Source organism: Hemiscyllium ocellatum, chromosome 31, assembly GCF_020745735.1.
Source record: "Hemiscyllium ocellatum isolate sHemOce1 chromosome 31, sHemOce1.pat.X.cur, whole genome shotgun sequence".
NCBI lineage: Eukaryota > Metazoa > Chordata > Chondrichthyes > Orectolobiformes > Hemiscylliidae > Hemiscyllium > Hemiscyllium ocellatum.
The window spans coordinates 1,278,509-1,300,663 of NC_083431.1; the positions used below are offsets into that span (position 1 = coordinate 1,278,509).

At 39.0% G+C, this 22,155-nt stretch overlaps 1 protein-coding gene across 14 annotated transcripts in view; it reads left to right on the plus strand.

Annotated features, from left to right (window-relative positions):
• ncor1 (nuclear receptor corepressor 1) overlaps positions 1–22,155 on the plus strand; it is a 402,479-nt gene that overhangs the window by 368,778 nt on the left and 11,546 nt on the right. For 10 of the 14 annotated variants that reach the window (XM_060848164.1, XM_060848169.1, XM_060848173.1 and 7 more), the window contains 6 exons: positions 466–597; positions 3,791–3,966; positions 6,359–6,576; positions 7,294–7,437; positions 8,251–8,325; positions 15,015–15,157. In XM_060848164.1, the coding sequence (XP_060704147.1) occupies positions 466–597; positions 3,791–3,966; positions 6,359–6,576; positions 7,294–7,437; positions 8,251–8,325; positions 15,015–15,157 (888 nt within the window). The remainder of the gene's footprint in view (positions 1–465; positions 598–3,790; positions 3,967–6,358; positions 6,577–7,293; positions 7,438–8,250; positions 8,326–15,014; positions 15,158–22,155) is intronic. The other 4 variants (XM_060848172.1, XM_060848176.1, XM_060848174.1 and 1 more) reach the window with 2 other exon arrangements.

Consider the following 22,155-nt stretch of genomic DNA (forward strand, 5'->3'; position numbering starts at 1 on the left):
TTTCCTACAGAGATGAAGGGGTGAATACTTTATATGTTTCTGTAGTGTTACTTCAAAGAAGAATGTTGGCCAAAATAAGACTAGAACTGTAGCTTCCTGGATAGTTTTCATTCTCGTAAGCATCCTGTCAAACTTTGCGTCTTTTGCCTTGTTTGCAAGTGTTGTAATTATGCTGGTATTGAGATTCGTTGGGACAAGGGCATGAATGGCACACCTTCAAATTTACGCCAACTGACTGTAAAAGCCCAACTTAGCGATCCTTCTCTGCTCACCAACTTACACCACTTACTAATTGAGAACACAGGAGCATCCTGTTCATACTTGAGTATGTAGGACCTTGAAAACAGTAAAGCTAGTGCTTATTTTAACTGGCTCCATGGGGCTCTGGGACCAATTAGGCAAGATGCAAAGTTTGAGGGTAGCTCAGAATGAAGGATTTACACCAGAATTTGTTTTTTCTCCAAGTATCTTCCCATCGCTATGACATGCCCAGTGTGGATGCAATTGAGGTAATCAGTCCTGCAAACTCACCTGTCCAGTCACAGGAGAAGGCTGAACCTGTCCAGCAGGAGACACACAAACCTTCCCAAGGAGATGGTAAGTTTCAAGCTCTTTAAACCTCGCCAATTTGGGAAATGCTAATCTAGTATAATAAGATAAGTTCCTCACATCTCAGAAACCAGCTTTTAGCAAATTGAATTCATTCCATTGTTATCATGACATTGTTTAATAGACTTGGTCCACCAAATGCTAATGACACCTTTTCTTCACTGCAAAGGATCTGGACTCCAGTTTTAGATGTTCCGTAGTCAGGCTGTCTCAGTATAGCTACATCACTGGCATCAGCCTAACTATGTGGAAAATTGCCCAGAGGAACTTATCTTGTTATGCTATACTGGGCTGACCACAAAAAGCAAGACAATCCAATATGACCAATTGCTGTCTGCATCAGACAAGTCCTGGACATTCAAGCTTGGGCTGATAAGTAGCAAGTAACGTTTGTGCCACACACTGTCAAACGATGGTTATCAATGACTCAGACCAACAAGAGAATCTGACAGTATGTATTTATATGTTACCTTTAACATATAAAAAAGTCTCAAGTTAGTTGACGGAAGCACTTTAGCAACATTTGAGAGTAAGCCACGTCAGGCAATTTTAGGGAAGATGGGCAAAAACTTGGTTAAAAAGAGAGGTTTTAAAGAATGCCTTAAAGGAAAATAATATTGCAGAGTTTGTAAGAGAAATTCCAGACTTGGAGCCCAAGCAACTGAAGATGGCCACCGGTCCTGGAGTGATTAAAATCCGGGCCACTCAGAAGGCCAGAATTGGAGGTTACAGATATTTTGGAAAGGTTTTCAGGCTGCTGGAGATTACACAGATAGAGGACAGTTAGGCCATGTAGAGATTTGAGAACAAAAGGTGAAAATTTTATAATTGATTAACTGGGAGCCACTGTAGGTCAGTGAGAACAAGGGTGATGGTGGTATGGGACTTGATCCAAATAAGAAAATGGCAACTGCATTTAAATAACCTCAACTTTATAAACAGTAGATTCTAGCAGACTGGCAATGACGGTATCAGAGTAGTCAAGGTCTAGAGATAACATAGGCATGGAAGAGGATTTCAGTAGCAGATGTGCTGAGGCAAGGGTGGAATCAAGTTAATGTTAAAGTAGAGGGAAATTGCAGTCATAGCAGTAATGTACATCAGAAGCTTATTTCAGGGTCAGCTATAACACCCACCTGCAAAGAATCTGGTTTTCCACCAGACTGATGCAACAGAGAGAGAAGAGAATTGTTGCAATGCTCCCACTATTTAATTGGAGAAGGCTTTTGCTCATTTGATACCAGATATTGGACAAAGCGGTATGATGATTTAACAATGGAGGAGTCGAGGGTTGGTGAGATTAGAACTCAGTGTCATCAGCTGACATTGTGCTTTTGGAAAATGTTATCAAAGGTAAAACTGTAGATAAGAAATAGTGCTGTCTTAGTAATATTGGAGAGAGAGCTTACTAGAGAGAAATGAAGCTGGAGAGGAAGTAGATAAGCTGTAGTATCTATTTGAAATGGAAGTGAGGAACTGCAAGAAAATACAATATGAAGCATAATATTGAGAGGGACCAAAGAGAGTAAGTTGGATGTGCAAGGTAGTGAGGTGAGTTTAAAAAAAAAACTAATAAGTCTGAGGATTGGGAGCAGTTTAGAATTCAGCAGAGAAGGGTACATACCTATAGAAACTCATGGTGTCAGTCTTTATGTTCCCTGCAAGCTTAACTTTTGCACTATATTTTCCCCTTCTTCATCAATCCCTTGGTCCTTTGCTGAATTCTGAACAGCTCCCAGAACCAGGGGTCACAGTCTGAGGATTTCAGGTAAACCATTTAGGATATTTCTTCACCTAAAGAATGGGAAATAGTTGATTCCAAAACATTAAATGTATTCAAGAGGCAGCTAGATATAGCACTAAGGACGAATAGGATCAAGGTTATGGGGAGAAAGCAGGATTAAGCTATTGAGGTAGACGATCAGCCATGATTGTGATGAATGATGGAGTAAGCTTGAAGAGCCCAATGACCTCCTCCTGCTCCTATCTTCTATGTTTCTATGTAATGGGATAAGTTTGGGAGAAGATTTGTAGCTCGGGTGCTCGTTGTTGTGGTTCTGTTCGCCGAGCTGGGAATTTGTGTTGCGGACGCTTCGTCCCCTGTCTAGGTGACATCCTCAGTGCTTGGGAGCCTCCTGTGAAGCGCTTCTGTGATGTTTCCTCCAGCATTTTATAATGGCTTGTCTCTGCCGCTTCCTGTTGTCAGTGGCCAGTATATTGGGTCCAGGTCAATGTGCTTATTGATTGAATCTGTGGATGAGTGCCATGCCTCTAGGAATTCCCTGGCTGTTCTCTGTTTGGCTTGCCCTATAATAGTAGTGTTGTCCCAGTCGAACTCATGTTGCTTGTCATCTGAGTGTGTGGCTACTAAGGATAGCTGGTCATGTCGTTTCGTGGTTAGTTGGTGTTCATGGATGCGGATCGTTAGCTGTCTTCCTGTTTGTCCTATGTAGTGTTTTGTGCAGTCCTTGCATGGGATTTTGTACACTACATTGGTTTTGCTCATGCTGGGTATCAGGTCCTTCGTTCTGGTGAGTTGTTGTCTGAGAATGGCTGTTGGTTTGTGTGCTGTTATGAGTCCTAGTGCTCATAGTAGTGTGGCTGTCAGTTCAGAAATGCTCCTGATGTATGGTAGTGTGGCTAGTCCTTTGGGTTGTGGCCTGTCCTCATTTTGTTGTCTTTCCCTTAGGCATCTGTTGATGAAATTGCGGGGTATCTGTTTTTGGTGAATACATTGTATAGGTGTTCTTCTTCCTCTTTTTGCAGTTCTGGTGTACTGCAGTGTGTTGCGGCCCTTTTGAACAATGTCTTGATGCAACTTCTTTTGTGTGTGTTGGGGTGGTTGCTTTCTTATACCAATCCCTTAGAATCAACCATCCAATTGCTGAGGATATACTGATTGACATAGTGCAGATAACAGAGCAGTTGGGTAAATATGCGCGCTCCAGTTGGCATATTTTGTTCAATGAGTTCGTCTGTGAAGCTACTGAAGACAGCATATTCTAAGATTAGACCTTAATTCCATGGAAATGTAATCACTTTAATGACAGGCTAACCTATATACCTTTTAAACTATTCATGATCTTACTCTTGATGGCTACTGAGGGAAGTGTAGACATCCAAATGTGAGCATACATGCACAGTGAAAGATCTTATGTTGAGCATTTATCTGTTTTTAAAGGTGAGCCTAATACACGAGGGTTTGATGTGCCCATGAGCCGGTACAGGATGATGCAGAAGTCACCGTCTCCACAGCAGCAACCACCATCCTCTCAGCCGGACAGCGTGTATTCCTCTGTTCCTAACCCTCAAGTTTCCAAAACACACAAATTGATCACTCTCGCTGATCACATTCATGTAAGTGAGGCCTGGCAAGTGGCTGCGCATTGATCTGGCTTACTATCTGCGTGTAGTAGATGCTTTCATGTTGCTTTCATGCGGGCATCTGGAATGTCACGTAGGGTCTGATGCCCCATTGAGATTGGTTTTTAGATGGATTGATGGAGATCAGAAAGTCAAAACTGGCTTCAGATAGACTTCCAACTAATACAGTTTATTAGACATTCATACTGAATATTTTATTACATGATCATCATAAACCAGGCTTTCACTGATAGTTACTTTAGCTAAAGTTTAGTCTGTCGTCATGTGAATCTTCCAGAATGAGTGTTGTGACTGCCTATACTGTGGTATTTGTACTTAATGATGTGCAAAAATGTAGACATCATCACAAAGTTGTTCCAAGGTCTTGAATCCCTTCCGCAATTTATAGCTTTATTAGGTGTATAAATGTAAAGAAGTTAGTCTTGCACTACATAAAGTAATAGTTAGACCACAAATTGTGCAAAGTCCTGATCACTACATTACGAGAGAGCATTTGAAAGAGATTTACCAGATTATTTTTCGGAATATATAAGTTTTGAGGAAAGAATGAATAGATTAGGTTGCTTACTTTGGAAGAGAAGAGTTTGAGGGTGGGCGTGATTGAGATGTACAGAATTTATGAGATGCTTTGATAGAATGTCTATAAGGAAACTATTTCTCTTAGCAGAAAGGGATCAATAACTGTGGTGAGGTTGTGGGGTTAGGGGACAGGCAAATTAAGGATATTGATAATTTGGTTAAACAAAGCAAGGTGGGAAACAATTTGAAAGGTTAGTAGAAGTAGAACCCTTCACATTTTTTGGAAATCCAGGGAAATGATCCTAACTCATGTCACTACTGAAATAATCAGATCTCAGAATGAAATATGGCTTGATAGATCTTTTTTATTACATTTACTGTAGTGGTCTTTCACAAACATAAATGCACAAACCCGAAGATGTGATTTAATAATAGAATAGTTTATTACATATGAGTAAAATATACCAAATCAAGATATCTAAACATACGTAATTTGATATATTTTAAAGCACACGGCAGAACAAGATCCCACATACTCCCCAGTGTTACCTCTATGCAGTTTCTCAAACTAAAAACAGGAATTACCCTTCCCTATCAAATCTATGGGTTTAACTTGCTGTAACTTTCTAATTCTGGTCAAGCTATTGGACCTTTTCCCTTGGCCAGTTGTATTCCTGAGGTCTTAGGCTTTCTCAGTGAAAGAACGTAGTATCTGAAACTTGCAGACCGAATGTGTTTGGCTAGAACTGTGCGGATTGTTGAAAGCCTGAGATAACATGTTCCCTAAGTACTCTGAACAATCTCCTTTCTCTAGGAGAGACTATTTAAGCATCTGACTTCAGTTGGTATCCCTTCAAACTGACCAAAAAGCTTTCCAATCTTGGGGTTTTTCTAAGCTAAAAGAAATCCTGAATTATTAAACCCAAAAGCAAGCTCATTTTTCATCTGTCGTTAAACCTGTACAATATAAACAAACTCCCATTATCTGCCCAGGAGACCCTTCAGTCACTCACTTCCTTACAGATATATTATTAATTCAAGGGATGTGGTTGTTGATGGCTTCGTTGCTTGTCCCTATTTGTCCAGAGGGCGGTTTAGAGTGAACCACATTGCTGAGAGTCTGGAATCGCATGTAGGCCAGAAAGGGTAAGGTTGACAGATTTCCTTCTGTAAGGGACATCAGTGAACCAGATGGGTTTTTTCCATCAATCAATAATGGTTTCATGATCATCATTAGATCCCAATTCTAAATTTTTAAATTCAAATTCTACCATCTGCCTTTGTGAGATTCAAGTCCAGGTCCCCAGAACATTACCTAGGTATCTGGGTATGTACTCCAGCAATAATACCATCGGGCTATCACCTCTCCGAAGATGTTGCATTTTAGATAATGTTTCCAGAAAGACTGACCCATTTAACCATTAAACCTCTTCACAAAAAAGACCAATATCCATTTGCCTCTAGTTAAAAATTCAAACTTTTTAATAAAATGATATTAATGCAGATAAATCACACATCTCTCATCACAATTTTTATGAACCAAGTGCTGGAATGTGGAATTAAACTAGATTGCAGTATTTCTAATTGATGTAATTGGCTAGAAAGGACTGTGTTCTAAGTTTTCTACATTTCTATAAATACTTCCTAGTGCTAGCATGCTAGCTTGTTTTAGAGACCGTGTGTGGGTGACAGGCAGACTGTGTTAAAGCTTGTTAACCTGCCAGTCAGTAAGAGCAGCTAGCAAATGTGGAAGTCGACAAAGCCGCTTAGTTTTGTGCTTTTTGCATCGTGTGAACATAGATTTGCATGAGAGATTTGATTTGAAAATGAATTTCTTTGTTTTTAGCACATTATTACACAGGACTTTGCCCGAAACCAACCCAATAGCCCGTCATCACAGCCTCCAGTATCTACATTCCAAACATCTCCAGTGCTCTCTAACCGAGGGAAGGGTTCCACTCATTACAGCACGGACTCTCAGCCACAGACCACTCAAACAGCTCTTCTTCAGAGGCCACCATCCAGAGTCTCTCCTGAAAATCCAACGGAAAAAGGCAGAGCAAGGTAAACAAGAAGATAGGCGATATACCTTGTTAACTGTAACTGTATGTCAGTGTGCCCATTAGATTTAAAATGTTTATCTACTCTTAGAGAACATTTAGAAAATAAATTAATAGCTGTACAAAGAGCAGTAAAAACTATTAGCAGTAATCTGTGCTTTGCTGTAATTGTGACAGAAGAATCATTGATTGTTATGTTGCCTTTGATTCTTTTCTAATTACTTCCAACTTTTTTGTTTGCCATTAAGAGATGTTCAAACTTAGGCTGGCTTTGATTTGAGCCCCTGAATGTCATGACCACCCGAACAACAAAGGTTCTGTATATGATCTGTATATGATCGAATTCCAATGTCTAGTAGAGGCACCAGTAAATAATGCACTCTTTGCTTAGTTAAGACTGCTTGTTATATGTTTGTCCTCTTAAACACTTATCTGCCATTGTATGCTCATTTTTAATAGAAAGAAATCCATAACAAACTGATCAATTTGGTATGAAGATTCAACACTTTTGTCTACACTGTAGAAAACTAAATAAAGTTGTGTATAATCATACTATTGAACCTGAATCTCAGTGTTTTGCTTAGTTTCTGGAGTTAGCTATATGGAACCATGAAGGCTTCATTTAGAAGAACAAGCTTTCATTTCGTTTATGTGTCTATGTCCAAAATGCCATGAGTCTGTGAAGACTAATGGTGATGAATGTTTTTCTTTTTGCACATAGGCCTGGGAAATCCCCAGAACGAAGCCACGTTTCGTCAGAACCATATGAGCCTATCTCCCCTCCCCAAGCCCCTGCCAATCTAGAGAAGCAAGAGAGTGTAGTACAACCTCCTCAGCGAAGGGAGGCAGAACCCACTGAACAGAGGTAGGTGAGAGTGTGGAGATCAGGCCTTTCAATCTGTCTAATCCTTTCCTTTCAGCTACAAAATTTCACCAGAAAATGCGTTCTACTTTGGGTTTATGATGGGATTAGAATGCAAGTTTTATGTGCTGAGCAATCAATTGTGGGTTTAATGGACTGATTAAATTTGTGAAACATGCAAATTCAAGATTAAATTTTCAGTTAATACTTTGATTTTTGTTTCTTATTTTCACTCCATTTTCATTTGTCTTGCAGTCTCAAAATTTACATTTGTCTCTTATGTGTTTTGCTTGAAATGCATCTGTTTTATTCTGCCCACTTATTTGTAACAAGGGCCAATCACTGCATTTCTATTGCTTGTATGTTTCTGACTTTGCTTGCTTTCCCACTGGCATGTTCAGTTACTGCCTGCATTCATTGGCTTTCTGTCTGTTTCCAAGTTGCAGTATTGTATTAGCACAGTTGTTCATATTTTGGGATTAGTGTTAGAGTTAAGTTTCTCCAGTAACCTCAGCGAAGGCAAGTCAGGTTTTGTGAAATTGTTGAAATAGAGAAATAATAGAACAGATGTTCAGCATCTGCATTGCCTGGTACAGGGGCAAATCTTTGATGCAACTTATAATTATTGCAACTCCTTGACACTTTTTGAGGGCAGAGGTCAAGATAATTTACAAATTGTAAACATTCATAAAACACTGAAATTGACTTTGAAGACTTTCACTTGTTACCATGCCTTGTTTCTTGATAATAGTGTGTGCAGTTGACCATAGTGTCTTCTGTGTGTTATTTTGATCTCTCACATTTGCCCTCCTGCAGGCTGCCCCCAAGTAATGAATGGCTCCCGATGCCCTTGCTTGTCCGAAGAGGTCGTGCCCCAGATTCTGCTACAAGGTACTGACTGAATATAAAAACTTAAGAAATAAGAGCAGGAGTAGGCCATTTGACCCCTGGAGCCTGCTCCGCCATTCAATGAGATCATGACTGATCTGATTGTGGCTTCAAGTTTCCTCCCTGGCCCTGCATAGCCCTTGACTCTCTTGTAAATAAACAAATCGGTCGAAATCAACCTTAAATATATTCAGTGACCCAGCCTCCACTTCTCACTGGGAAGAAGAATTCCAAAGTTTAACAATCCTTTGAGAGAAGAACTCGGCATTTCTATTTCAAATGGTAAATCTCTTATTTGGAAACCATGCTCCCCGTAGTTCTAGATCCTTCATGAGTAGACATCTAGCTGAGAACTATTACTTAGGTGCAGTAGAGTCTTAAAATGTGTTATGATGATTGCAGTCTTGGATTCAAATTCTCTGCAAGTGCTAACATTCACATTGCACATCAATTAAGAGCCATTCTTCCTGTTTGGAACTTTTCCAAGACCTGGGAAATGGCCTAGAAAACTTGTCAATTCTAACAGCCTGCAAAGAAAAGGTCTAAGAAGAATTCAACCAAATGGACCTACTCAGCATCGACCTAGGCATTAGATCCCGAAAACCACATCTTGCTCAGTTGGTAATGCTCCTTGCTAATATCTGGGGTTTGTGCCAAATTAGCTGTCCCACAGACAAGTCAAGCAACAACCAGTCATACTGAGCAAATCATGCTTACAGCCATTGCCCCAGTCACCTCCATCACCGTGACAACAGCAATATTAAAAATAAAGTTCATTTGCAACTCCTGTGAGAAGGCCATAATTCAGAACACATGATAGTCTAGTTGAAGATTTTAGATGTGGGACTGGTCAATCTACAAAGACATCTATCAGTCGCATACAGCAGTTGGCATTGATAGGGGAGTAGGGTGGTGCTGGAAAATCATTTATCTCTCCACCCTTCAGGCATTCTGCGTGTATTCCTGATGAAGGGCTTTTACCCAAAGCATAGATTTTCCTGCTGCTCGGATGTTGCCTGAACTGCTGTGCTTTTCCAGCACCACTCTACTCCAGAATCTGGTTTCCAGCATCTGCAGTCATTGTTTTTACGTAGACATTGATAGGTCTTTACATTGTTTGCAAAAACAATTTCCTTTGATTTCTAGCATGATGGTGTGGAAGTCAGCTGCTATTGACATTTTACCATTGCAGCTCCTTTTTATTTTCAGTCCTTTTTGTTCCCAAGGTTCTTTTTTTTGTTGTGGGCCTCAGCAACATTTTACCACAAATCTCATGTACTCGGTGAGCAGTAAAAAAGGCCTTGGGTTCAATAGCTCGTTTCTGTCACTAGATGCTGCTGTTGTCTAGTGATGGAATGTGGATCTGAGTCTGTCTCTCTTGGGCTTCCCACTCTCCATCTTCACGCAAACTATGCATGGCTTTTTCAAAGTTATGGCAGATTGTTTAAACTTGTCCATCAAAGCCAAAGTTTCATTATATTCAGTTGATTGAATCCTTTTATCATCTTAAACACCTCAATCTTGGAAACACATGGGGTGGGGTGCCACGGTTGTGAAATTGCCCTTATAATTTCCCTCTTTATACCAGGTACTGTCCTGTTGAATTTGCACTGCGTCCTTCCTGTAACCTAATGTTTTCTGAGAGGTGTAGGGCCTTTATTTTTACTTTTGGTGATTTTATGACAATGTTTGCCATTTCCCTTTGTTACTTACATTTCGTAAAGTCTTTTTGCAACCTTAATTTTGATTGATTTTCCATTTAGTTTATTTGATCTCAATTTATAATTACTCAAAGCCTCATTTTAATTTTTTCCTAGTTAACTTTTGACTGTCCACTTTGCTTCCTGTGGGAATATACCTTGTCTACGTGTTAATTGTCTACTTATTGAATTATATTTCTTATACTTCTCTCTTATATTTCTCTCTGTAACCGAGCTGATTCCTTTTTATCATAATGATTAATTTTTTTACACCTTTCAGAAGCATTTTTTTTTCAAATCTGTCAAGTGCCTTTAACTTTAACTTGTTGACTATACTTTTCAATTTTGATATCCTATCTACTCATATTCTGTTTTCTCCAGAACCCTTCCATTATCTACTTGTTGTTCATCATTTCCCAGAATTAGATCCAGTGCTATTCATTACTGGATGAAAGCATGTGAATCCAACTTTCTTTCTGCCACTTATATAACTTTTATCCTTCAATTATTCTGACCTATCTCATTTTTAACCTCCTTATCACTGTCTCATGGTCCACAGTTTCTATAGGGTAACTCAAGTCAAATGAATAACACAATTGACCATTCTATCATACCTTTCCAGCATCACGTACCAGAATGCAATATTTGATTCATGTTCTGACCTTGTCCTTTCTGCATATTTTGTAACTGGGAATGGTCAGCTTCCCACTGTGCCCCTAGCCTCAGTCACATCTGTTAATACTATTATATTTTCAATTGCTGTTGCATATCTAGTTTTATTCAGACTTCAGGATTAACATCTGTATTGCTGTAATTGAACAGGTTTTTTTGGCATCTGCAGAAACTGAATGCTGTCTTCAAGAAACAGGACTCTGAGGAACAGAGATCCAGTTAGGGTCGTTCCCACAGAGCACATTGTGTTTAAAAATACTTAAGCAGTTCAGAATCTATATTTGGGTGTCCAACCATAGAATAGACTTGGTTCATACATCAAAGCTACTCATAACATATTATTGTTCTAGCTTTCAGTAATTTATTATCGCCCTTGCAATAGCTTCCACATCCTTTTCTATTCTTTTTGTATTTTTGCTACATCAGAGTCACTGAAAAAGAGTTTTTCATGTCTTAGCACTGCATCTTTTACCAATCTCCTTAAATCTCTATGCTGTGGTTACAGACTCTCTTGTCACTGGAAACAGGTTTTTTTTCTTAATTTACTTAACCAAAATCAAGTTGTGACTTTTGAGTACTGCCACTAGATCTTCTGTTAACTTCCTCTGAAGGAGAGTAATTGCAGTTGCCCTTCCTTTCTGTATAATTGAAGTCCTGCATCCCTGTTACCATTCTAATTTATCTTATGTCAAGGCCCTTGACATACTTTCAAAAATATAGTGTTCTGAATTTTTCCAGAAAGGAAATGTAACTGGCATTTTATGAAGTTGTAGTATAACATTCCTACTTTGTCCTGTCATCATTGGCAGTCCTTTGTGTTAAGGATGAACCCTCTTCTGGCTTCTGGCTTTAAAGGTATCAATGTGGGTGTGGTTTCACAAATTGTTTATAAGTGCTACTTTAGCCTGACAAACGCTCCTACAATGAAGATCTTAGTTGTCCAGTACAGATGGTGGTGTACTGTTTGCTTGAGTATCTCCCTTTCTTTCCATTTCACATCATTCTCTCTGGAGGTCTTTTCACCATTTTTGATGAGAGATTGCAGTTTTGGTTGTGATTGAGCATCTGTTTCCCAAGTACAGATTTTTTGTTATTCAGTCATGGAACGAAGACATTGCTGCCTCAGCCAGCATTTATTGCTCATCCCTAATTGCCTCATGGGCAGTTAAGAGTCAACCATATTGGTGTGCTGTTCCACAGTTACATGTAGACCAGACAAGGTAGGGATGGCTGTTTCCTTCCCAAAAGGTAATTATTAAATCAGGTGTGTTTTTTCCTGACAGATTTTCTTTGATTTCACATTGCACCATCTGCCTTGGCAGTCATTGAACTCAGGTTCCCAGAGTATTACCTGGATTTCTGGATTAATGATCCAGCAATAATACCACCAGGGCATCACCTTAACAGAGCAGACCTTCATAGAGGCTTTGAGATTGCCTTTAAGATATTTCCTTTGCACCATGTGAATGGGCTGCTTGCCATAGTTCTGAGTAAAGCATTGGGTTGGGTATCACCATGAGCCTCTATTCAAGTTCAAAAAAATCACCCACAATTTAAATCAGAAATTGGTAGATATGGAAGGCTGGGAAATTAAACTCCTTGTTAACGTGAATAATTATATATAATTTCAAGATAAGCAAAAGAGCTCTCAGGACCCTCAATACATAGATCAATTCTAATAAGATCAAAAGATGTCTAAACTCTCAACAAAGATAAAGACAGTATCAATGCTTACTGGAAAGAACACATTGTAAAATTTGAACTCCCCAGTTGACACCCACCTGCTGGAGAACCTTCCATAATAGACAATAAACCTAACTCTCAATAGAATCATAATTGCTGTCAACTGGAAGGAACTCCACAAAGTTTCTGGGGAGAGGTAGAGTGGTGCTGGAAAAGCACAGCAGGTCAGGCAACATCCGAATCCCCAGCACTCCCATTTATCTCTCCACCCTGGAGGCTCCCTCCATCTATTCCTGATGAAGGACTTTTGCCCGAAACGTCGATTTTCCTGCTCCTCGGGTACTGCCTGATCTGCTGTGCTTTTCCAGCACCACTCTCATCTAAACTCTGGTTTCCAGCATCTGCAGTTCTCACTTTTACCGTCTGGGGAGAGGTGTTCTGATCTCATGGACACAAGCCCTATTTGTGAAACTCACCAGAGGAGCCCGTTAGAATGGTTTGATAATCTGAATCAGTGAATAATAAAGTCAGAGTGACATTTACTTTTCATTAACAACCTTCACAATTTGTCCTGCCACTCCCAAGTCTTTTTGTTCCTGCAATCCCTTTAAAATTGTGTCTCAAAGTTCATGTTGTTTTGCCTCATTCTTCTCACATAAATGTATCACTTCAAATTTCTGTTAAATTTTGTAATCTGTTTATGTCTTCCTGAATTCTGTTACTATCTGCATCTTTGTTTAGTGTATTTCACATTTCATACACTGCAGATTTTAAAATTATGTCTTATACTCCAAGGTTGGATTATTATGAATCAAAAAAAAACACAGTGGACCAAATACATAGGCCTGCTTACAAAAACAACCATTCATCAGCATTTTTTGCTACGATGGTGCTATACCTTTCATCTTATGAGTTTTAAATTTGATAACATGTCTGCTATGATGTACTTTGTCAAGTTTTTTTCTTCAGGCAAATATATGCAGCATCAGCCATACTATACACATCAACCCTTCTCAGTTACTGAGAGTAATTAACCTATCTGTGTTGACTTTGATTTATTAGGCATATTTCTTCAAATGCTGATTCATTTTATTCCACATTAATTTCTCGAAAATATTTCTCAGAAGTAAGGTTAGAGGGTCTGGATGCATTGCTAAAAGTCTATTCTTCTCCCTGTTGTTGTAACATTTGCAGTTTTCTGGCACCTACCATTGGATTGGGAGATTGTGACTGGATCTTCTACCATTTCCCAATTCGATGTCATTCACAAATTTGGAAACTTTGTTTTAATTCCACAGCCCTAACTGTTAGTGTAAATTGCGAACAGTTGTGGTTTTAGCACTGATCCTTATGGAGCACCATTTCTTTCTTCTATCACTCTGAACATTAACCCTTCATTCCCATTCTTTGACATTTGATTTGAAGTCATTAGTTTATTCAATATATTCCTTTTTTTTCATTTTAAATGTATTTACCTCCTTGTTCATCTTATTCACAGTCATGTTTTACCTCCCTGGTAATTACCAAAGCAAAATAATTTAATATTTATGTCATCTCTCTATCATTGCTCATAATAATATTCTGTTTATCCCTAATAGTCCTGTTCATATCGTGGCAGTTTTATTGTTAGCCTGTCTTGTTTTGTGTTCCTTGATTTAATTTCATTATTTCTTTCTTTGTTGACTTCTCTTCTAATCTCCTTGCATTTTCTTACCCTGCAGTCCCTTGCAGTTTATGTACTTAATGCATGCCTCCTTCTTAATTCTTGATTGTTCATTTATGTTTTTTCTTTATCTGTGTAGTTTCACTCATGTTTACTTTGTTCTTTGAATAGAATGTATTCTTGCTGCACTGTTTAAAACATTGTTTCAAGTATTTTCCATTTGTCTATATCATTGTTTGCCAATACCATTATTTTCTGAAGTTTTATTCTCGATCTGTTAAAATGAACTTTTCTCCAACCTATTAACTTGGTTTTCATCAAATATTTGTCCTATCATCATCATAAGGTGTATAATGGTCACTATTTTCTAAATGATGCTTAACCGCACTGGTAGCTTTTACACATTATCCCTACATCTATCTATAAGAACATAAGATATAGGAGCAGTTATTAGGCCATTCAGCCATTGAGTCTGCTCTGCCATTTAATCATGGTTTATAAAGATCACTTTTTTCAGTTTGAAAAGCCTTTACAGGACCCTTTTATGTTAGTCACTAACCTTGTATACTCTTTTTTTAGATTTGTTGTGAACTTCTTACATTTAGTTTGGTTCTTTATTGTACTATCAACTTTTCTGTTTTCTTATTTTAGCCTCTGTCTTTACATATTCAGAAGGTATAGCTTGTCTTTACTAACTTCTTTTAGGAATCTGTCTGCTTCAGACCAGAATCATCTCATCTTTGAAGATCTCCCATTAATCAATTACTGATGACTCCACCTCTAATTATATCCTTTGCACTAGAACCTTGTGTCTGGTTGTGAAGATTTTTCTATTTATTTTAACATAAACATAGCCAAAAACAGTTATTGTGGTCTCTTTATTTCATGATCTTCCCAAACCCTGCATTGATTATATTCTCTGAACATCACATTGCTTTGTTATGGCTCTCAGTGCCACTGTTTTCTTTCTCCAGGAATGAGGCTCGATCTCCAGGGAATGTGGGCTATTTGCCAGCGTTCTTCACTAAGCTGGAGAACACTTCGCCAATGGTGAAATCGAAGAAGCAGGAGATATTTCGTAAGTTGAACTCCTCTGGTGGCGGGGATTCTGACATTGGTAAGTCAGCCTGTTCTCCCTTACTTACTGTCCATCTTGATAAGTTAAAACAAAAATCATACCTTTTTATTCTTCCAACCTCCCCACAGAAGCAAGAAACTTGGAGATAGCTTGAGATCTGATGACCTGTTTTGTATGGACACTAGGCAGACATCTTTTGTGTATTTCTCCATGAAAGTTAGAACTGGCAGGAAGCATGGGCTATATTTAACTGATACAGTTATTGTTATTGCTTGCAGGTCAGGTGTTCCAGAATAAGGGTTTAACTAGAGTTATAGAATAATTCCTGTTGGGTTTCAGGGAATAAATGAGGAAGAATCCGTTGCTGCAGTTTACTATTCTATATTTATGCACACATTTCTTTCCTAGGTAATGTGTGTTCATGATTGAGCTGCAAGGAACACAGGCTACTGGAATTGCACTTTGTGTATTTTATTGTCTTAATTTTTTGGTCTTATAGAAAATAAGCATTGATTTAAAAAAAAGGCATGATGTTGAAGCATTCATGTTTGCACTCATCAGGATGCAACAAAACCACCTTTAAAAAAGGAGCAACAAATTATACACAAAAAAGGGGTTCCATTTGTTTAGTCTGTGATTTGACATGCCTGTAAAACAGCGTTGCCATGGTGTTGCAGCATAGATTGTCTGTTTCCAGTGCCCTTTCTTCAGCGATCAAGATGTAATGTGTGGACATATTCCTTTGCCTATAAATAACAAGACCTGAGGAGGAATAAATTCAGCTTCTATCATGTGTGAACATATCACACTGAGAGCCTGACTGGCAATCATGAATTAAATAGTATAGTCAGGCTTATTGAATAAAGGTTGTTCAAAACCAGAATTGCATCTAATATTGAATGTTTGTAAGCACAGACTAGTAATTAGTCATGTTTGCAGTGTGATACATTTACACATACCAGAAGCTGCATTTATTCTTAGGAGTGTTGATTGCTTACAGTAACAAGACAGCAAGGCCTGTTTGTATATTTTAGATTATCATGGTGTAAATGAACAGCATCACTTCAATTCACAGCTGGCCACAACATACACCAAGCTGTTTTATAAAGATACCGGTAGCGCTCGAAATGTTGCATTGGTTCCCTCATCCAGATCATTTCATGAGTAGCTGGGCCCAAGTTCTGATTCTTGCAATAGTCACTACCTGGTATTTGGAAAAAGACCCATTTATTCCAATTCTCTGATTTCTATCTGTCAAGCAATTCCTGGTCATTGCCAATAGATTAACCACTATCCCATGTGCTTTAACTTTGCATCCTAACCTCCTTATGATGGATCTTATAAAAATGCATCTGAGAATCCAAATGCGCCAAATCCCAAGCTGCTTCCCCATATATTCTAATCCTCAAAAATCTTGCATAGATTTATTAAACATGATTTGCCTTTTATAAACTGATATTGGCTTTGTCAAATCTGGTTGATGCTTTCCAGATGTTCTGTGAACACATTTTATATGATTGTTAGCATTTTCTCCACCCCAGGTGGTCTGTAACTCTCTGTTGTCGTTCTCTCCGGCCCTTCTAAATACTGAGATTACATTTGCCATACACCAATCTGAAGGAGCTGCTCCAGAGTTTGTAGAATTTTGGAAGATGACAACAAATGCGACATATATTCCAGGGTCCTTTCCTTTAGTGCTCTGGAATGCAGGTTATCAGGCCCTGGTCTTTTGTCAGCCTTTAACTATATTAATTGCCTCAGCACTATTTTCATATTAAAATTGATTTCCTTTATCTCACACTCTCTCTAATCCCTTAGTTCTATAATATTTCCAGGAGGTTATTTGTGTCTCCCTTTGTAAAGACAGAACCAGAGTATATGTTCAATTCTTTTGCGATTTTAAAATTTTTTTGTTTTATGTTTTGGAGGTAAGTTGTGAGCTCTTGCACAGGCTACACGCATTCCCACCTTCTCCTCGAGTTTGGAATTGAACCCTGGTGACCAAAAGTAATCTCTGGCTATCTCCTTCATTCCAACAATGTTACAGTGATCTTCGTGTCATTGATTTAACACATGTTTCCTTAGCTGTGGGGGAATAATGTTCCTAATAGGAAACATCATGCTTGTATGGATAGTTCTAGCTTCAATTTGACATGTAGTTTGAGTCCTGGGGTGGTTCTTAAAAGCTTACTGTGAAGTACTATATCCATCACTTTTGATAGTAGTAGATCATTTCTAGTGTACGTCTGAGTTTGTCCTGCTCCTGCAGTGGTAACTTTGGGTGAAAATGGGTCAAGACATCTTATTTTAATATATTCTCTTTAGTTTGTGTGAAAATACTTTCATACTGTTCTTCACATTTCCCTTTCTTGTTTGGACATAATAAATTGTGCAATGGCTTGAGAATGGTTGCAAAGTTTGAGCCAAACTTGCCAGAATAATTTAGCAAGCTCAAAAATGATCATAGTTGGTTTACACTTCTGGTGCTGATGCTTCTTTGAAGATGATTTGTGTGGTACCTTAGCACCAAGAAATGGCCTAAATGTTCAATGGAAGATTTTGAAAAATCACGTTTATTTTTCCTCACTCTTAGCCTATAATCTTCAAACCTCTCCAGAGTAGCATCTGAATTGTGGAGATGCTCTCTTTCATTTCTCTCTGTGACCGAAATATCGTTTAAGTAACACTAGGCCTCTTCCGATCAGTACAGAAGGAGGCCATTTCCCAAAAGAGCTACCCAACCAGTCCCACACTCCAGCCCTATCTCTGTAGTCCTCTGGCCTCATCCCTTTCAAATATATCTCCAGCTCTCATTTAAAACGTCCTATGGAATCTGCCTCCAGCACTCTCCCAAGCAGCTCATTCCAAATCCTAACAACTTTCTGTGGAAAGAAGTTTTTCCTCACCTCACTCCTTGCTCTCTCGCTGATAGTCTTGAAGTTGTTACTCCCAGTTGCTGAAAATCCACTTAAACTCTAATTGATGACACATTGGAATAATTCAGGTGAGATGTGATTGCAAAGGGAAGTCTCCTGTATTTGAACGGCCCTTTATTGTTACAATCGTCAAGTACTTCTGTGACTCAGGATCTGCTTTCATCTGGAGACAGACTTGACTAAGTCAGTTTTACTGAAAAGCTGATCTCCAGCTAGCCCAGTAAATAGGTCATTGATTAAAGGTAAAGAATATTGCACAGCACATGGCGCAAGATTAAGAATGACCTAAAAATTGCAAACATATACCGATACATCTTTCTTTGTCACTGGTAAAAATAGGCATGACCCCCCCAATCACTCATACTTACGGGTTCAAAGACTCTCATCTTGAACAGTCTCTCTAATTTTGCCTTGACCTTTAATCGGATTGTATAAGGCACTGATCTAGCCTTGAATCATCGTACTTGATTCTCATCCTTATTTTTAATTTGACAAAGATCTTTTCCAATCTTCCCCATTGAAAACGTTGCATGTTTCTTTAGAATTTGTGGTAGGTTATTCTCAGAATCTGACAAATGATTTACTTCAGCCTAGTTGAGTTTGATTTCCTCCAACCATGTTTTCCGAATAAATCTGAAATATTTCTATGGACAACTGGACAAATCTTCAGACTGACTGTATAATTGAACATTCACATTGATGCAACTCCTTAAAGGCTCAACTTTACCCACGTGCTTTCTATGTATGATTTTTGAGGGTTACAGTGCAATGTGACTCAGTGTCCACCTCCATTCTTACTGGTCTACCATTCAGAAAGGGGGTGACCCAGTATCGGTATGTGTTATCAGCAATAACCTATTTGTTAAGGGCAGTTCCTCTTCTCTCTGAGAATCTGGACATTTCTCCTGACCTTTTCAAACCATGTAGATTTTCTTCGTACTCTTCAGTCTCTGTAATTTTGCTGTGTGTTGTTCACGTTTCTTCCTCAAATATGCTCAAGTGGCTTTTTCTTGCTGCAGTTTCTGCAGGCAGACTGGGGCAATTTTCTGTTGTGTAACTTGTTTCTCCACATCAAAGGGAGTTTTGAATCTGCATGGTGCTCATCTTTCAGCTACCATTTTGTACATTCTGACATTCAAGCTTAGCTGTTGAACTTTCTCGGCTGCTAGTTCCATTAAGACCGTCTCCAGTGCTTTCTTTAATCTGTTCCTTTCCATCAGCAATCTCTTCTGCATTGCTTCACAATTTAAATCACACACCAGTATGTCTCTGATAACATAAGTTGTCTCTGAATTTGAGGCATCTGCTAACTTCTTTAAAATTGCTACAAACTGGGAGATAAATTCACTACCATGCCAGTTGTGCTTTTGGAATTTGAACCTTTAGCAATCACCAATAGTTTGATGAAAAATGGTTGTGCAGGTTCTTCTTACATTTTAGCACCTGATTGTATCACTTCAAGAGTTTAAAAGTATTTCCTGCCTTACTACTCAGGAACACAGGGACGGCTCTATCTGCATCAAGTTTGTTTGAACCACATAATGGAATCTCTGTGTGTTGCAGTTCCAGTTCTCTCTTTTCATCATACAATCCCAAGGTGCCAAACTGCCTCACCTTTATTTTGTAAATAGGAGGATGTGTACCACGGAAATGTTTGGCACTTGCTCACTTTCAGTTTAAAACATGGTATTCCTGCCTTTTTTTTTCCCCGAGTATACACCCCTAGCTCAAGTCATTTCTCTGTGCAGGGTACTCAGTGTTTCCATGGTGGAGTACTCAGCCAGCTTCTTCTGCACTAGGATGAGTTATGTCCCCTTTTCTCCCTGCTTGACTGCACCTGCTTCAGTGCAGAAACTGGTCTTTTCTTTCCATCAAAGTTTCTCCAAGATCTGCATTGAGTACCATGATTTTTTTTTGTCTTGGATGAATCAGTGGATTGACTTGATGGATCTTGAAGCAGTTTTTATTCTCTCCGCCAGTTTTCTTGTGTTCAATTCCAAGAAAGACGAGGAAGCTGAAGCATTAAACAGCAGGAAGTTTATTATGGACAACAAGGTTAGATTAAGCTATTTCCTGCCCAAAATAACCATTTACATTATTATCATTTAAAGTGATTGGGTTCTTAAAGTGACTGTCCACCGTATTTACACAAACACACCATAGTTTGTTTTAGACGAATAGCTCTCTCTGGTTATTACCTTGGTCATATTTAAGGATTAAAATGGCAAGAAGGGAATGGATTAAGTGTAAGATATATGTGTTACCAGGCTGAAGATGATTTGATGATTTGGTCTATAACATGAGAAAGTGTTTGGAAGGATTTGCTTGAAGTATGTGAAGCATCTGACCGGTTTGTTTGAGGCAGCTGCCATGTTAAGCGGTCCTATTTAGGAAAAATCTTAAAATACATCATCTTCTGTGTATGGGGTGTCCCAGAGAACTTTCTGCCAATGAATTACTTTTGAAGTGCAGTCACTTATTACGTAAATGAATTTGGCAACAATTTGTGCACACTAAAACCCCATCAAGTGGTGCACTAACATAGTTCTTATGTTAATTTGAGATCTGGAACAATAATCCAGAGACATTTCAAATCCCACCAGTGCAGCTGGAGAATTTGAATTTTACAAATTTAATAAATCTGGAATTTAAAAAATTATTGGTAAATATTCCTGTGAAAGTTCTGGATGGCTGTTAAAACACATCTGATTCATTAGTTTGGAAAACAATAAACGCTGGAGATCACAGCGGGTCAGATAGTATCCGTGGAGAGACAGCAAGCGAACATTTGAGTCTAGACGACTCTTCAGCAGCACTCATTTTGAGTCATCTATGAGGGGATAGGGGTCAGCATCTAGGTGGATGCTCTTTAGAGGATTGGTGTGGACCCAATGGGCCAAATGGCCTGTTTCCACACTGTAGGCATTCTATGATGCCAGCACCTTCTCAAGAGCCGCGAGTGATGGGCAGTAAGCACCCACCAGGAACACCTGCATCCCTAAACTATGTTTAGCTCAGAAATTTTTTTAAAAATCAGGTAATCTTTTATTTAAATTATGGTCATTTCGCCCCCTCAAGCCTACTCCACCATTCAGTAGGATCGTGCTGATCAAACACTCCTCACATCCACTTTCCTGCCTTTTCCCCATAACTCTTGATTCCCCAACTGATCAAGAATTTATCCATCTCACCTTCAATATACAGAAGGATCCTGCCCTCAGAGCTCTCTGTAACAATGAGTTCCAAAGACACTCAACCTACTGAAACAAGAAATTCTTCGACATCTCAGTCTTACATTGGCATCCCTTAACTTTGAGACTATGCCCTCTGGCCCAAACTCTTCAATGAGGGGAAATATCCTGCCAGCTTTCAACATATCAAGCCCATTAAGAATCTTATATGTTTCAATGAAATCATCTCTCATTCTTCTGAATTCCAGTGAGTAGAGTCCCAACTTGTTTAGGAGAAAGTGAGGACTGTAGATGCTAGAAATCAAAATCGAGAATGGGGTGCTTGAAAAGCACAACAGATCAGGCAGCATGTGAGGGCCAGGAGAATCAACGTTTCAGGCAAGTGCCCTTCATCAAGAATTTGATGAAGAGCTCTTGCCCAAAATGTCGATTTTCCTGCTTGGATGCTGCCTGACCTGCTATGTTTTCCAGCACCCCATTCTCGACTCCAGACCTGTTTAGCCATTGCTTATAAGACCTTTTCTGAACTGCCACCAATGAAATGTTATCTTTCCTTGAATAAGAGGACCAAAACTGGGTGGGTTGCACTTCGGCGGGTCGGTGTGGACTTGTTGGGCCGAAGGGCCTGTTTCCACACTGTAAGTAATCTAATCTAGTCTAATCTAAAACTGCTCACAATAGTCCAAATGTGGTCTCACCAGCACCTCGAATCCCTACAATGTAGAAACAGGCCCTTCGGCCCAACAAGTCCACACCGACCCTCTGAAGAATAACTCACACAGACCCATTCCCCCTACCTTATATTTACTCCTGACTAATACACCTAACCTATACATCCCTGAATAGTATGGGCAATTTTGCATGGCCAATCCACCTAACCTGCCCATCTTTGAACTGAAGGAGAAACCGG